General features: G+C 34.5%; 1 protein-coding gene across 1 annotated transcript in view; it reads right to left on the reverse strand.

The window, feature by feature from the left end:
* Positions 1-17,463, reverse strand: part of SMARCC1 (SWI/SNF related, matrix associated, actin dependent regulator of chromatin subfamily c member 1) — a 156,631-nt gene that overhangs the window by 111,661 nt on the left and 27,507 nt on the right. Inside the window, exons 4-7 of the mRNA XM_001366884.5 lie at positions 9,684-9,765; positions 8,502-8,594; positions 7,329-7,398; positions 2,381-2,450 (exon numbers count right to left, since the gene is read on the reverse strand). Of these exons, the coding sequence (XP_001366921.1) occupies positions 2,381-2,450; positions 7,329-7,398; positions 8,502-8,594; positions 9,684-9,765 (315 nt within the window). The remainder of the gene's footprint in view (positions 1-2,380; positions 2,451-7,328; positions 7,399-8,501; positions 8,595-9,683; positions 9,766-17,463) is intronic.

Below are 17,463 nucleotides of genomic sequence, written 5' to 3' on the forward strand. Positions count from 1 at the left end.
ACACCTGAAACATTAGACAAGATCATCAATTCAAATAAATATCAACAAAAGTTTAGATATACAATACCATTTTTCAAAAAGACTATAGTTTTCATGGAAAGACTACATGTAATTTTTCTTAAATCAAGCTTTATCAGTTTGCTTATTTATTGCTTTAAAAAGCATCTAATAAGAAAGTCAAACAAGTGCTACTGGTAGCAAATCAACACTTAGCTGAACTGGCACCAGCAATCAATTAAAATTCTTATCAACTTTAGTTTACTATGAATCTTGAGAAGCACAAAACTGTTGATATGTCAACTCTCAAAGTGAAATATGGCAACTAAAGTTGAAAGGAATAAAAAAAATACCAAAGTCACATTTCAGATTTAAAACCTGTCATTTCCACATACCACTTATTCTACAGATAACAGAATCACAAAGCTCCTTTTTACAAGTTTTTAATTCTAAAACACACATCTTCCTTTAACTTCTCATAATACCCAGTGTACCAAAAAGATATTGCTCAGGTTAACAGAAGGCAAATGCATTTCAAAAACCAATTTGCACCCATAAACAGTCTGCCTTGTATGCAATCTTTTAAAAATAACTTTAGTGTATTGTAGAAGGGAAAATTATGCCTTTTTCATTCATTAAAGAGAAGAAACAGCATGGGGGTAAGAGGAGAATAGGTGTAACAAAATTTCATGATTCTATATATTGAAAGAGTACTGCTGCAGGACACACGTGACTGAAATATCATTTTTATCAGGGAATTTTAATGTATGAATTAACTGTACTAAATCAAAACTATAAAAAACCAGTTTACTGTCAAAAGACAAAAATTCAAATCACATAAAATCATGGAAGTGGAAAAAATCTTAATGATCCTTTTTTGTTCCTTAGTCATGTTCAACTCTTTCATGACCCCATAAGACCATAGCTATCATGGGTTTTCTGGCAAGGATAATGAAATAATTTGCCATTTTCTTCTCCAGTGGATCCTTTTGTGAAGCAACAGAGGTTAAGTGACTTGCTTTATAGTCACACAGTGGGGCAGTGTCTGACTTAGGATTTCAATTCAGGTCTTCTTGACTCCAGGCCCAAAGCTATTGTAAAGCCACTGGCATCTCTATAAAGATCTTCTAGTCCAACTGTTATTTTAGAAACAAGGACATTGCCATCCAATTAAGTGAAGCAATTTGCCCAAGGCCACAGAGCTAGTGATAAAGCTAGATATGAATACAGGATTCTTATTTTAAAATCTAACACTATAATGTCCTCTAATGTCATCTATACAATATGAAAGTGAGACAATTTCCTACAACTGAAGTTTTAACTAAAATATTTAAGATAGCATTTTTTATGGCAGCAAAGAAAAGGATACAAGTCAGATGAGGAATAGTTTTTAAAAATGAGGTATATGAACATAATTAATATACTGAAATAATGAACATGACAAATGTAGGGAAGGATAGACAGATATAAAGACATGTAAAATGATACCAAGTTAAAAAAGCAGAAATAGCAGAATGTATATAAAGTCTATAACAACTGAAATCTAAAGAACACTACATCTAGTAGTAGGCTTCTAATACCTAATTTCACAGAATTTGCTTTTATTTCATTCTCTTTTAAAAAAAAACTTATTACAAGTGATATTTCCTTAGCAAAGGCTGGGGGGAGGGAGAGATGAAGTGGGAAAAATAGAAAATGGGAAATCAAAAGATAATTCTTTAAAATTATAATTATGTGAATGAATGACATAGCCTTAGCCTATGATCCAGAGATCCAAACACATTTCCTTCATAGGAAACTTGGGAGAAGAGTGGGACAGAGCATATATATTATTTTATACATTCTAACACAAAGATTCCACCACTGAATACATGCCTAAAGGAAATCTGGGACAGAAAGTTTTAATATATTTCGTTCTGACAATACCATATTGGGTGGCATCAAGAAACTAGAAAATACAGGGCTGAGAAAAGGTTGCGTATTGATTAGAAATGACTAAAACAAATTGTGGCACATGAAAAACATGCAAAATTATTATGAAGAATTTAGAGAATGATGGAAAATTTTGTATAAAATGATGTAGAGGTAAATAGAACTAATAGAAAAATAGATACTATAATGTTAAAAATGAAAGTAAGATGAAACTGAATACTGGGTAACTAATAACCAATCTTGGCCACAGAGAAGTGAAGAAGTAGAAAGAGGAAAGGGAAGGAAAAAGAACTATATATAGGAATGGAATACTGCATACATTTTCATATGCGGTCACTGATTAGTTTTCTTCTTTTTCTTTGTTAAGAGAGGGAGAATGGGGATACTATCCAATAATCGGGTTTAACAGATATAAAATCAAAATCACAATTGTGTCCTTAACACACATTACCTGTCTGGGTAAAATCCCCAGTGCACTAGCACTTGCTTGTCTTTTTTCATCACAGGTCTCAACCATTCTTCTAAAATAGAAAAGAAAAAAGCTCAAGTTAATATAGAAAATAATTGTTAATAGCCTTCATTCTGCTTTGCTGTACAGTTGTGGTTTTATCATCTCTATATCTGCATAGGAAAACCTCTATTTTTTTGTGTGTGTGTTGACAAATTACTTTATTTTCTTTCAAGGGTATTTTTTTTTGCATTTTTTTCCCCACTAGATGGAGATAACAATATAGTGGTACCTTGATATACAAGCACCTTTAAGACATGAGCAATCTGAGATCCAAACAGTCAGGATAAGGATTTTTGCTTTAAGTCACAGGAGTATATTTGAATCAATAGCTTTCACACAGGGGAGGAGGCCAGAGGTGGATGAGGTAATCAGTACAAATGAGATTAAAGAAATGTTGAGGATTTGGGAAAAAAATGAAAGTTTATTAAAAAAGACACACCCAGAAAAAGTTGTAACAGGTCATACATTGGAGCTGTATAAGACACTTGTTTCACACATTATCAAAACATTCTGAAAAGGGAGGAAGAAACAAACTTCCATGGAAAGGTTTTTGTTGAAATGGTCTCTAAGTAAAATAGAGGAAAGTGTGGCAAAACGGCCAAAATTCAATTAAGAAAATAATTAAGTAAAAAATATCAATTAAGGTTAGCAATAAAGTTAGATATCACATAATGTGTAAAGTCAATTTTACATTTAAATGTAGCATTATCTGTGTAGAGATTAAGTTATGTTAAGCAATTGTGCATGAAATGAAAACCTTCCACGCCTATGCTTTTGGATGGGAGAAATCAAAGACTAAAGCAGATAACTGAAAAAGGCTATGTTTGTGTTACCCAGACAAAAACCCAAACTCAAATTCAGTTTGTGAATTCTAGATTTATTCCACTCTGCTTAGTCTTTATGGAATTTTAGCAACCAGGAATGTATACACCCCCAATTAAGGATTAAGTGTGGGAGAGGATGGTCTGTGACCCACGTGTGCTAGCTAGTGAAAAATCAGAAACAATTGACTGACCCCCTGGACTGTCTTAAGCCATGTTTAAGCCACCATTGGTACACGTAAGACACAGAAAGTGATGTAAAGAACTGCCTTTATATTACATGTCACTTCCTGGGAGAGGTGGCTTTTTGCAGTGGTTCTTGACTTGGGGGACTGGAGCTTGGAGATCTGAGACTGCTTCCCTTAGGTGACCACATGATGAGTGTAAAGGCTAAATCCTCTTTCCCTGGTTTTCTGAAGGCACCAGTCTCCAAGGAGGCCCCTCATCTTGGAGGAGGCCTCATAGCTGGAAGCCAAGCTAGATTTAGTCTTCTGGGAAGGCCCCTTGGCTGAGGACTCTGAATTCCCCCTGACTCAGGCCAGGCTGGAGTAGATTTTCTACCTGTTTCCCTCTTTCTCAATTTCTTTCTTCTATTATAAATAAACCACAATAAAATTCTATTCTGACTTGAGTATTTCATTGAGATTTAGAATTTAAATTCCTGGAGACCATTAAATAATATATTCAGTCTCAACCCTAAAAATGTACCCTTAACAAGTCCAAGAACTTGTAACTATCAGAGCAGAAAGACAGTAAACAAACGTCAACATAAGCAAGCTGTATGCACTCCAAGGGCACATCTGAGATTTTCTAGAGATCCTTAAAAAGCAGAGAAGACAATTATCTTGACAAAAGGAACTTAATAATGCCCAAATACTCCTTAAGGAAGTTACCAGGCCCTTATAAAACAAAGTCTCAATTCAGAAAATAATACAATAACAATCAGTATACAAAAGAAGTCTCTCACTATAAAAAATGTCATTAAATTGATAGTTATTTTTTGGTTTAGGAGTTGTATTTGGGGGGATGGGAAGGGGTACTTAAAACACAAATTAAAGAGAAAGAGAATGACCTCAAAATATATGCTATGCCTCAAAGGAAAACATAACTTAGAAATAAGTTTAACTAGAATTTGGAGGAAAATAAAGCAAATACACTTAAGGAAATGAAAGACAAATTTAGAAATGAAATGAAAGCATTAGAGGAAATAAGGAAAGAGCTTTTAAGGAGACATTTGGAAAATGAATTAATACCTAGTACAACATTCAAAAACTTACTAAAGCAATATACTATTTTTTCAAGTTATTTTTCTTATGTACTGAGTAGCTACCACCAACAAAAAAAAAATTATGTTCAAAATTAAAACAAAAAAATGTCATCACTAAGCTAGATGGTGGCAAAATAAAAGACTAAAATCCAAAGCTGCTGATTTTCAATTCACAGCCTATCCAACAACTGTCTCCCTTTTAGAATAAAAGCATTTCAGAATGAGACCAATACCAATAAACATAATTCATTATTCCTCATAATGGGAATTTTCACATAGTGAGTTTTCTTTATGTAGGTTAAGAACTCCTTACCTGGCATTGAGGAAAGACTCCAGCCTAAATGTCTCTTCCTTTCTCCAAATGATGTACTATATATTCCAGCCAACATGAATTAGTACAATTGTGTCCTATGCCTATGATGCATTCCCTATAAATCTCTGTCTGCTGTCATCTCTAATACTATCATGCCCCTCTACCGGACCTTTTCAAGGTACTAAATAACAGCACTTTAGAAAATGGAATTCAGGTCTCTGATCTTTTCTCCATGAAAACAAATTTCTTGAGGACAGCAACTGTGTTATTTCCTTTTTTATTTTCTAAAAATAAGTACAGTTTTGCTTCCAGTAGCTATTTATAAATGTGTAAATCAGAAAGAAAAAGGCAGGAGGAAGAGCACACACAGAATTATGTCAAAACTACTTCATGACAGCTACATAAGTAAACAGAATGAGAACCTATTAATGGTTAGATATAGAAAATGAAAAGATATTGTGCTTCCAGTTCTAAGCAGATTTTCCATTTTCTGTTCTCTTCATATCAACCAACAAGTTTTAACCATTCAATTGCAATGGGAAAGGATAGAGATAGGGTAAGAAAGAGAAGTGGAAGGCTGTCTTTAAGGCACATAACAGGAACTCAAGAGAAAGGATATTAGCAGACGGAAGGCAGAGGAGGACAGTTTGGAAGTGACAATGGCTTCCTGTTGGAGGTTAGGAGCTTCCTGTCAGGGAATATTGAAGGAAAGGTGGGCTTGTCGTAGCTCATCTAACTCAATCTGACTGTGGAGGATTCATCATGTGAGGTACTCTATTTGATTTGGAAAGATCTAGAAAAGGATCTGACTATACCTGCTATGCTTTTCAGAAGATTTTATCTAAAAAATCCTGTCAAATCGGCTTTGAGCTTAAAAAAAAAACTTTAAATGACTATCCTTTAAATATATAAAGTTTTAGAATTAATTAATTCTAACCTCTGGTTAGTAAGAGTGAAAATGAATCACTTTTTCTCACGGGGCCAGTTCTGAAAATGCCTTGGAGACCACTGATATAAAAAAACAGTATCTCTTTTATTTTAAGAGGGGATACAAATTGAAGATCAGAACACCGGGTAGGTACGTAACTAAGGGATCAAGCTAATTCCCACAATCCTCTACATCCCTTGAAAGAGGGTGCCTTCGGGTCTTCCGGCTAACTTAATGGCTCCCTGTTTTCTATTTAGGTGTCTCCAAAACTGATTAAGTTAACTACCTATGACCCTCAGTAGTTGGTTAGATTGCTTCCCCAAAAGCTTTCTCAAAAAAGCATTATGAATTAACTACAACAGCTAAGTTCACCCTAGTGAGAGAAAGTGATTCAGTTTCACTCTCACTAACTGGAGGTTAGAATACCAAGCTGGGTATTCAGGGGGATCCCTGAGTGGATCTACCACTATCAGCACTGTGGGCCTTCCCCCATTTTTTTTTTTAACAATATAATGGTTATTCAGTGCCAAAACGGTTTTTGTCATTCTATACCTGAAAACTCTAAATCTCCAATAGTCTAAAATCTTTGAGGGATATCAAGATTAAAAAAAAAAAAGGCTACATGGCCTGTTCTTTATACTGTTTTAAAATCTTATAATGTCATGATTTCAAGATCAAATTGCTTTCTTATATAAGTTTATATTTAAATTTCTACTATCTAAATCTTTGTTTCTCTTCGAAAAGACTTATGAAATTAATCATATATTTATCTGAACAAAGGGCTATGTAATATGACTTGGGTTGGGATATTAAATATAAATAGTAAAGGATCCTTACAGGTCATACTCAGAATTATTAAATTATTAAAACCACAAATTAGCAACATCTCTGATAAACTGCATTTTTATTTAATTTCTTTAAATTGTCCAATTGAATTATAGTATGGATGGGCCTCAGGGAAGTTTGACATCTCCAAGTTAGATGAAGCTAGAGACAAATTTAAGCCAAATATAAAAAAAATTATCAGAGTTGTAGCAAAATATATATACATTCCCAAAGTGGGTTAGACATCATGATAAGTCTTCAAAGCTGAAAGATCGCTGCTAGCTATTTGGTATTAGGTATATTTTGAACTTAAGAGATGGACTAGATGGCTACTGAGGTGGCATTCTAATTCTGATATTTCATGAATCTTGTGTAGCATTGGCCAGAAAGCAGTGTGAGCTATTTGGTAAACTAGAGAAATGATCATTTGAAAATGACACAAGGAAGTCCTTGGGGAATAAAATAAGTTGAAAACAAGTTTATATGAATCCATATAAAATAGAAGGTATAATGCACTGAGAAATACCTGCCTCCATAAAGGATTTGTAGCAGGTCCTCAATTCTCGAGTATAACTATTCTTAGCTTCTGTCTTATGAGCATCTTGTACTAATTCACTGAGGCAAAACTTTCCAAAGAATCATATTTTGAAAAAAGAATTATACTTAACCATGGTATCTGATTTTGAAATCTTTTCTGTATGAGTTATCATAATGGTAAACAAACACTAACTTACCATCCTCTGGTGAGGTAGGATTAGGATAAATGTGATGAGAGGCTTTTGATTTTTCATCAGTGAATGTTCCCTGGAAAACATAAATGAACAAAGAGAAAGATGACACTTGGAAAATAATTTGTTTTCATCAAATTGTAAATAATTATAGTAATGTATTGAAGAAAGGAAAAGTAAACTATTAATGAAGAATATACTACATATGTAATAATGATATATTCTTGATAGTCAGAGAACGGAATGGAAAATAGGTAAGCCAAAATAACAGACAATTTGGATATTTAATATTTTAACAGAAACCAAGGGAAATAAAAAAAAAAACCAACAAGCAAAAGTCAACTCACAAAATTCAAGGAGGAAAAAGGAAAGGGTTTTCCAAGTTACAATGGAAGTCACAGAGACTATAATTTGTCCAAGATAACAGAAAAAATCAGGACTAGAATTTTCAGGATCTTAAAGCAGGGCTTTTTCTCCTATAGCAAGCTATCTGTGCTTAAGCTCTAAGATTTGATTGGGAGTAAAGCAAATGCAAATTTAAGGGTCAAAGAGAATTAAAGGACCTAAAGCTTTCCTTACAACTTACGAAAAACAAATTTATAAGTCTGCTTCTGAGTAAAACTTGGCTTACAACTATTTTATTTTTTGTCAGATCATATAGATCATTAAATATCTTGTTGATGCAAAGAGAACATCATGATTTCCATAACTCCAGGAAAAGTAACTTTGAGTCCATGAGAAAACACTATCCATGGCCAAAGAAGGAAATTGGATTTTGATTGCACACCATCCTTCACTTTATTTCCATCAAGAGTTTCTTATTGTACATCATATGATGCATCTTCAGTCACGACATGAGGAATATGGAAATATATACCACATCAAAGCACTGGTATAACCTATATCAGACTATTTATTGCCCTGGAGAGGGGAGAATCTGAATCATAAAATGTCAGAAAACAATTGTCAAAAATTGTTTCTACGCCTAATTGAAAAAAATAAAATTTAATAACAAAGACTAATTAGGTAAAGAAGAAGGTATCAATAAGGTACTGAGATAACCATCATAACGATTGAATATAAAAATGAATGGAAGAAACTCTGTTGGAACAGAAGACCCTGAGCACCAATTCATATTTTAATACAGACACCTGCAAAAGTTCTGAACCAGTGTTCTACCTGATGTCTTTTGACAATGTCCTTTAGTTTGTTAGCCAACTTCAGTTCAATGTCTGGAATGAGGTAGATGTTAGGTCTGCTCAAACAGTTGTTCTGAAAAAGAGAAAAAAGATTTAAATATTTTTTGTTTAATGTTAGAAAGCAACCTAGCAATGGACTGTCTCTCAAATTCCAAAATTAATACAAGGAGCATACCCAGGATATTCAGATAAAACAATGGTTTGCTAATCCCTCTCCCCAGAATCTTAAGGCTTACTCCAGTGTTCATAAATATAGGATAAGTTCATTCAGAGAAAACCTTTTATTAGAAAATGGACCTTGAGGAAAAGGGTTAATCCAAGTCTCTTATTATACTTCTAGTTGTAGGAAAAAAAACAGGAGTTTAAAAATTGTATTATCTCTAGTGTACAAATAAATATAAAACAAAAAACCAGTTGACTTCTCTTAAACAAAGAAAGCAGGAAATAAACAGAAACAAGGCAGTAGACTGAAATTACATGTCCTCAGTTGGGACCCTAATTTCCTTTGGTTTTGAGAATGATCTCCAGAAAGGCAAATTGAGAACTATTCTCCAGGTATAGCCTTAGAGTTACCTGGAGCATTGAGGGAGATAAAGTAATTTGCCTGAGGTCACAAAACCAATTTAAGGAGAACTAATAGAGTCCAGGTCTTTAAAAATCCAAGGCTGGCTCTCAATGTACTATGCCATGCGGCTTCTCCTACCAATGATACATTCTAATCTTCAGTTTGCTGACTCAAATATGACATTCCATTAAATAAAATTATAATTTATTTGTTAAACACTCAGCACAGTAGCTTAATCATGGCTGACTCATTAAGGAGAAAAATGATTAAGAAAATATGGTTATTAGCTGCATGGTATGTAAGTATGAATAAAATTCAAATAAGGAAAAGTTCATGTATAGCTAGTAAATATAAGTTTTATAATTATCCCATCATAACTTACCAATTATACTCTTTGCTTTCTATCCCACCATAATTTTAACACCTGTATTATCTGTTTACACATTTATAATAAAAAACATTCCACAAAAACAAAGTAAATTTCAGAAATACTTTCAATTTCTTCCCTGAATATCTAACTGGAAAAATCTAACAAAATAGGATATTTAGGAAACTTTTAGGCTATTATTTAAGTTGAAACAGTAATAAATATCTTGCCTGCACTAGTGTTTTTTCAATATTCATAAACATCTCCACATTTCGATCCATTCGGGAAGGATTCTGCAGGTCAAACCTTCTCCTAAAAGTGAAGAAAATAATTGAAATTAACAAACAGCAGTATTTATAGACTACTTTGTTCAATTTTGTCAAGAGACTGATCTAATAAGAAAATGACATTTAAAACAATGCATCCAAGAAAGTCCTCATGAATTATTTGCTCAACAAAGAAACTTTTACATGCATATTTTACCAATAAATATTCCATATTTTAAGGGAAAAGACATACTAAATGCCAAATTATAAAACCAGTGAAAATAAATGTTAACTGCATGAAATAATTCTAGTTTTTTGTTTTAACTAACTTCCTAAATCTGAAGGCACCTTAAAGATTCACAGAAAGATTACTAGCTGTTCAAAGAAAAATCTACTAAAAGTTAAATTTTTTTTTTTGCTTTATTCATGGGAATTTAAAATAATTTGAGAAAGTAAAAGTATTACAAGGAGTTGTATTTTCACAGTGAAACCATATTACATGCATGGGCATAAGCTTTAAAATCAGACTGAAAGAGGAAAACACAAATGTTTTTAAATTTTAGTACACTATCATCAAAAGACTGACAGCTATAAAAAGAAGATCTCTTTAAAAGAAAGTGGTGTATATCAGATAGGAAATGGAATTAGTATGTTTGCTCTAGAAATATTTTCATGTAAACTCTATGTTTCACCTAGCTTTTATCAGGAGATAGGCAGGAATTGAGTCTACCATTTTAAAAGGGGGAAATGAAAAGAAGTAAAGGCTCATTTAGTAGTGAGTTATAAAGTCAGGGACAAAAAAACTCGAGAAACAGTTTCACTTTAAAAAAAAGACTTATATTGAGGTCTTCAATAACATAACAGTATTGTTCCAGATTTACTATGTAACAAAAGAGACACAAGTGAACATTCCAAGGCCCTTATACTTGTCCAGGAGTGCAAGGAAAACCAACTAAGACTACCACTCTTATTAGCTCTATCTGGATAAGCAGAATGAATAGACTGAGTACAGTGAAATTATTCTAAACAGGGATAAACAGAAACAAACGGATTAGCATCTTCTGACTCACAGTTCAGCTGTTGTGAAATGGTACTAGAATATTTCAAATTATTTTCCTTTTTCTTTATTTGGGGAAGAGAGGAAGGAAATTGAACTTAATTCCTGGTATTCATTCCCTTACCTACATACACAAATTGGTTATCCGTATTTTTTAAGCTATATCACTAAAGAGAAATAGTATTTCTTTCTATATTGCTCCCTATATCTGTTGTTCTTGTTTAATTGTTCCCCTGTTCTGTTTACTTCATTCCATGTCAGTTCATACTACCAAACGTTCTGTGCATTTCTAATACATTGAGTCCATCTATCCCAATTTGAATTCTTAGCTTTTCCATTTGCCATAAAATGAACTTTCCATTATATTATGTCCCCAAAAATATAGGCTCTATGGGGGCAGGAAAGGTTTTTATTTTCATTTTAATTTATTTAGTTTATTAATTTAATTTTAATTTATTAATTTTAATCTCCAAAATATAGCATAGTGTGTGGCACATATCAAGCACTTAAGAAATCCTTTTCCATTCCATTCAACTTCCCTATACATAAGTTTCTTCATCTGTAATATAACACTGTTCCATCTACCTCAATGAAATACCACAACTGCAGCATTAGTAACTAATATGTGAGTGACTTTCATCCTTTATTTTTTTTATTAGAGTTTGATTTCTTTCATTTTTTAGTTTTTAAACATTATTTTATTTGGTCATTTTCATACATTATTCATTGGAAACAGATCATTTTCTTTAACTCCACAACCCCTCCACTAGCAGATGCACGATTCCACTAGGTATCACAGGTGTCCCTGCTCTGAACCCATTTCCTTATTGTTGGTATTTGAATTAGGATGCTCATTTAGCATCTCTCCTCAATCATATCCCCTCAACCCCTGTAGTCAAGCAGTTGCCTTTCCTCGGTGTTTTTACTCCCACAGTTTGTCCTCTGCTTAAGGATAGTGATTTTTAGATCCCTGCAGATTGTTCAGGGACATTCCATAGCCATTAATGGAGAAGTCCATTACGTTCGATTGTACCACAGTATATCAGTCTCTGTGTACAATGTTCTCCTGGTTCTGCTCCTTTCGCTCTGCATCACTTCCTGGAAGTTGTTCCAGTCTCCATGGAATTCCTCCATTTTATTATTCCTTTGAGCACAATAGTATTCCATCACCAACATATACCATAATTTGTTCAGCCATTCCCCAATTGAAGGGCAGCCCCTCATTTTGCAATTTTTTGCCAGCACAAAGAGCACAGCTATGAATATTCTTGTACAAGTCTTTTTCCTTATCATCGTTTTGGGTTACAAACCCAGCAGTGCTATGGCTGGATCAAAGGGCAGACAGTCTTTTATCGCCCTTTGGGCATAGTTCCAAATTGCCCTCTAGAATGGTTGGATCAATTCACAAATCCACCAGCAATGAATTAGTGTCCCCACTTTGCCATATCCCGTCCGGCATTCATTACTTCCCTTTCCTGTCATGTTGGACAATCTGGTAGGTGTGAGGTTTTGATTTGCATCTAATTATAAAAGATTTATAACACTTTTTCATGTGCTTATTAATACTTTTGATTTCTTTCATTGAAAATTGTCTACTCATGTCCCTTGCCCATTTTTCAATTGGAGAATGGCTTGATTTTTTTGTACAACTGGCTTAGCTCTTTATAAATTTGAGTAATTAGACCTTTGTCAGGTTTTACTTATGAAGATTGTTTCCCAATTTATTGCTTTCCTTCTAATTTTAGTTACATTGGTTTTGTTTGTACAAAAACTTTTTAATTTGATGTAGTCAAAATTATTTACATTTTGTGACTATTTCTAAGTCTTGCTTGGTTTTAAAATCTTTCCCTTCCCAAAGGTCTGACATGTATACTAGTCTGTGTTCACCTAATTTACTTATAGTTTCCTTCTTTATATTCAAGTCATTCACCCATTCTGAGTTTATGTTGATGTAGGGTGTGAGGTGTTGATCCAAGCTTAATCTCCCACACTGTCTTCCAATTTTCCCAGCAGTTTTTATGGAATACTGGATTTTTGTCCCAAAAGCTGGGGTCTTTGGGTTTGTCATAGGCTGTCTTGTTGAGGTCATTTACCCCAAGTCTGTTCCACTGATCCTCCTTTCTGTCTTGTAACCAGTACCAAATTGTTTTGATGACCACTGCTCTGTAATATAGTTTGAGATCTGGGACTGAAAAGCTCCTTCCTTTGTATTTTTTTTTCATTATTTCCCTGGATATCCTTGATCCTTTGTTCTTCCAAATGAACTTTGTTATGGTTTTCTCTAATTCAGTAAAAAAGTTTTTTGGAAGTTCAATGGGTATGGCACTAAATAGATAGATAAGTTTGGGTAGGATGGTCATTTTTATTATGTTAGCTCATCCCACCCATGCGTACTCAATGTTTTTCCAATTGTTTAGATCTAGTTTTAATTGTGTGGAGTGTTTTATAGTTGTGTTCATATAGTTCCTGTGTTTGTCTCAGCAGATAGATTCCTAAGTATTTTATATTGTCTCGGGTGACTTTAAATGGAATTTCTCTTTCTGATTCTTGCTGCTGGGCTGGGTTGGAGATATATAGAAATGCTGATGACTTATGTGGGTTTATTTTGTATCCTGCAACTTTGCTAAAGTTGTTGATTATTTCGATTAGCTTTTTGGTTGAATCTCTAGGATTCTTTAAGTAGATCATCATGTCATCTGCAAAGAGTGATAACTTGGTCTCCTCCTTGCCTATTTTGATGCCTTCAATTTCTTTTTCTTCTCTAATTGCTACTGCTAGTGTTTCTAGTACAATACTAAATAATAAAGGTGATAATGGGCATCCTTGTTTGACTCCTGATTTTATTGGAAAGGCTTCGAGTTTATCCCCATTGAAGATGATGTTAGCTCATGGTTTTAGATATATACTGTTTATTATTTTTAGGAAAGGCCCTTCTATTCCTATACTTTCTAGTGTTTTCAATAGGAATGGGTGTTGTATTTTATCAAAGGCTTTTTCTGCATCTATTGAGATAACCATGTGCTTTTTGTCAATTTGCTTGTTAATATGGTCAATTATGTGGATGGTTTTCCTAATATTGAACCATCCTTGCATTCCTGGTATGAATCCTGCCTGGTTATAGTGGATGACCCTTGTGATCACTTGCTGGAGTCTTTTTGCTAGTATCCTATTTAAGATTTTTGCATCTATATTCATTAGGGAGATTGGTCTATAATTTTCTTTCTCTGTTTTTGACCTGCCTGGCTTTGGGATCAGCACCATGTTTGTTTTGTAAAATGAATTTGGTAGAACTCCTTCTTGGCTTATTCTGTTAAATAGTTTGTTTAATATTGGGATTAGTTGTTCTTTGAATGTTTAATAGAATTCATTTGTGAAGCCATCTGGACCTGGGGATTTTTTCTTAGGGAGTTCTTTGATGGCTTGTTCAATTTCTTTTTCTGATATGGGGTTGTTTAGGTAATTTATTTCTTCTTTTTTTAGTCTAGGCAATTTATATTTTTGTAAGTATTCATCCATATCACCTATATTGCCATTTTTGTTGCCATATAATTGGGCATAGTAGTTTTTAATGATTGCCTTAATTTCCTCTTCATTAGAGGTGAGGTCTTCCTTTTCTTCTTGGATACTGTCAATTTTGGTCTTTTTCTTTCCTTTTTTTAATTAGACTGACTAGTACTTTATTTTTTTGTTTGTTTTTCCAAAGTACCACCTTCTAGTCTTATTTATTAAATCAACAGTTCTTTGAATTTCAGTTTTATTGATTTCTCCTTTGATTTTTAGGATCTCTAATTTAGACTTCATCTGAGGATTTTTAATTTGTTCACTTTCTAGTTTTTTAATTTCCATGCACAATTCATTAACCTCTGCCCTTCTTAATTTGTTTATATATGAACTCAAGGATATAAATTTCCCCCTGAGTACTGCTTTGGCTGCATCCCATAGTTTTTGAAAGGATGTCTCACCATTGTCATTTTCTTCAATGAAGTTATTGTTTCTATGATTTGTTCTTTAACTAGCCGGTTTTGGAGAATCATATTATTTAATTTCCAATTAATTTTTGATTTATCTCTCCATGTACCCTTACTAATTATTATTTTCATTGCATTGTGGTTTGAGAAGGTTGCATTTATTATTTCTGCCCTTTTGCACTTGTTTGCAATATTTTTGTGCCCTAATACATGGTCAATTTTTGTGAATGTGCCATGTGCTACTGAAAAGGTGTAGTCCTTTTTGTCCCTATTTATTTTTCTCCACATGTCTACTAACTCTAATATTCCCCAAGATTTCATTCTCTTCTCTCACCTTTCTTATTTATTTTTTGGTTTGATTTATCTAGTTCAGATAGAGGAAGATTCAGATCTCCCACTAGTATAGTTTTTCTATCTATTTCATCCTTGAGCTCCTCTAGTTTCTCCTTTAGAAATTTGGATGGTATGCCATTTGGTGCATACATATTAAGTACAGATATTTCCTCATTGTCTATACCGTCTTTTATCAGGATGTAATTACATTCCCTATCTCTTTTAACTAGATTTATTTTTACTTTCGCTTTGTCAGATATCATTATTGCGACTCCTGCCTTCTTTTTATCAGTTGATGCCCAATAGATTTGGCTCGATCCTCTTTCTTTCACCCAATGCATATCTACCTTCCTCATCTGTGTTTCTTGCAGACAGCATATATGGTAGGGTTTTAGATTCTAATCCACTCTGCTATTCGCTTGCATTTTATGGGTGAGTTAATTCCATTCACATTCAGAGTTATGATTACTAGCTGTGTATTTCCCAGCACTTTGATTTCTACTACTGGTCCTGCCTTTTCTTCTTTCACTATTTCCTTCTACACCAATGTTTGTTTATAATCAGTCCCCCTAGTTCCCATGCTTATTTTACTTCCCTTTCTACTCCCCTGCCTTCTTATTCCCCCCTTATTTCCCCCTGTAGTCTTTTTAAACCACCCCCCACTCTCTCCCTCCCTTGTACTGCTTCCCCCTCCCCACCAGTCTATTTTTTTACCCTTCTACTCCCCTAAAGGGCGCAAATCTATTCTCTGCCCCAATGGATTGAATTGGTCTTCCCTCTTTGGGTCAGTTTCAAAGCCCTTAAGAGTTGAGTATTTCCTATCTCCAACCTCTTTATCCTTCAAGTGTATCGATGTTCTCCCCCCTCCCGCCATGAGCTTCTTTGTGACGTATTAATTTACCCCCATTTGTTTCTTTTCCCATTTCTTTTAGCATTAACCTCTTTTTTAAGCTCTGGTTATATATATGTGTGTGTGTATACACACACACACACACACACACACACATACACGCACATGTATTTATGCATACAGATATCTATATACCTATTTATGTCTTGTCCTTTCATCCGATACAGTTTGTCACTGTTCTCTCTAAGTGTAATTCTTCCAGGTGCCCAGGTGATAGCAAAAGTTTTTAAGAGTTACCAATGACCTCTTTTCTTTTCTTTTCTTTTCTTTTCTTTTCTTTTCTTTTCTTTTCTTTTCTTTTCTTTTCTTTTCCTTTCCTTTCCAAAAGACCAGCCAGGTCCTCGGGCGACTGCGCTCCAAAGTCCTCCAACACAGAGGTGTAAGCACTGCGATGAAGCTCAAAGTGTATAACGCAGTGGTTCTCAGCTCGTTCCTGTACAATTGCGAGACATGGACACTGTACCGGAAGCACATGAAGAAGTTGGAGCAATTCCACCAACTCTCCCTCCAGTCAATGATGAGGATCCGATGGCAGGACCGAATCACCAACCAGGAAGTCCTTGACAGCCAACTCCACAAACATCGAAGTAATGGGCCTCAAAACCCAGCTACGATGGTCTGGACATGTCTTCCGCATGGACCCACAGAGAATACCAAGACAGGTATTCTATGGTGAACTGTCAGCTGGACTCAGGAAACAAGGCCGACCAAAGAAAAGATTCAAGGATCAGCTAAAGTCCAACTTGAAGTGGGCTGGCATTACACCAAAGCAACTAGAACTCGCTGCCTCTGTCAGAAGCAGCTGGAGAACCCACATTAACCATGCCACCACCACCTTTGAAGATGAACAACGTCGACGTCTTGATGCTGCGCGTGAACGCCGACACCAGGCCACAACTTCACCTCCCATAACAACTGGCGTCCCATGCCCCATGTGCCACAAACTCTGCGCCTCAGCTTTTGGACTTCAAAGCCACATAAGGGTACATCAATAGATGATAATGCACAAAGACAACAGTCATTCTCGGTCACCAAGAGACTACCACTATACTATACTATACATATCATTTTAACTTATTGAGTCTCTTAAAAAACTTTTTTTGTTGTTTTGTTTTGTTTTTTTCTTTTCCCCCTCTTTTTTAATTACTTTTTGATGATTCTGTTGAGTTCTGTGCTTGGACAAATTTTCTGTTCAGGTCTAGTCTTTTCTTTACAAATGCTTGGAATTCTTCTATTGTGTTGAATGACCATATTTTCCCCTATAAGAATATAGTCAGTTTTGATGGGTATTTGATTCTTGGTTGTATACCTAGTTCCCTTGCCTTCTGGAATATCATATTCCATGCCTTTCGGTCCTTCAGTGTGGATGCAGCCAGGTCCTGTGGTTATCCTCACTGTGTTTCCGTGGTATCTGAATGGCTTCTTCTTGGCAGCTTGTAATATCTTTTCTTTGGTCTGATGGTTTTTGAATTTGGC

This window comes from Monodelphis domestica, chromosome 7 (assembly GCF_027887165.1).
Source record: "Monodelphis domestica isolate mMonDom1 chromosome 7, mMonDom1.pri, whole genome shotgun sequence".
In the NCBI taxonomy this organism is placed as follows: domain Eukaryota; kingdom Metazoa; phylum Chordata; class Mammalia; order Didelphimorphia; family Didelphidae; genus Monodelphis; species Monodelphis domestica.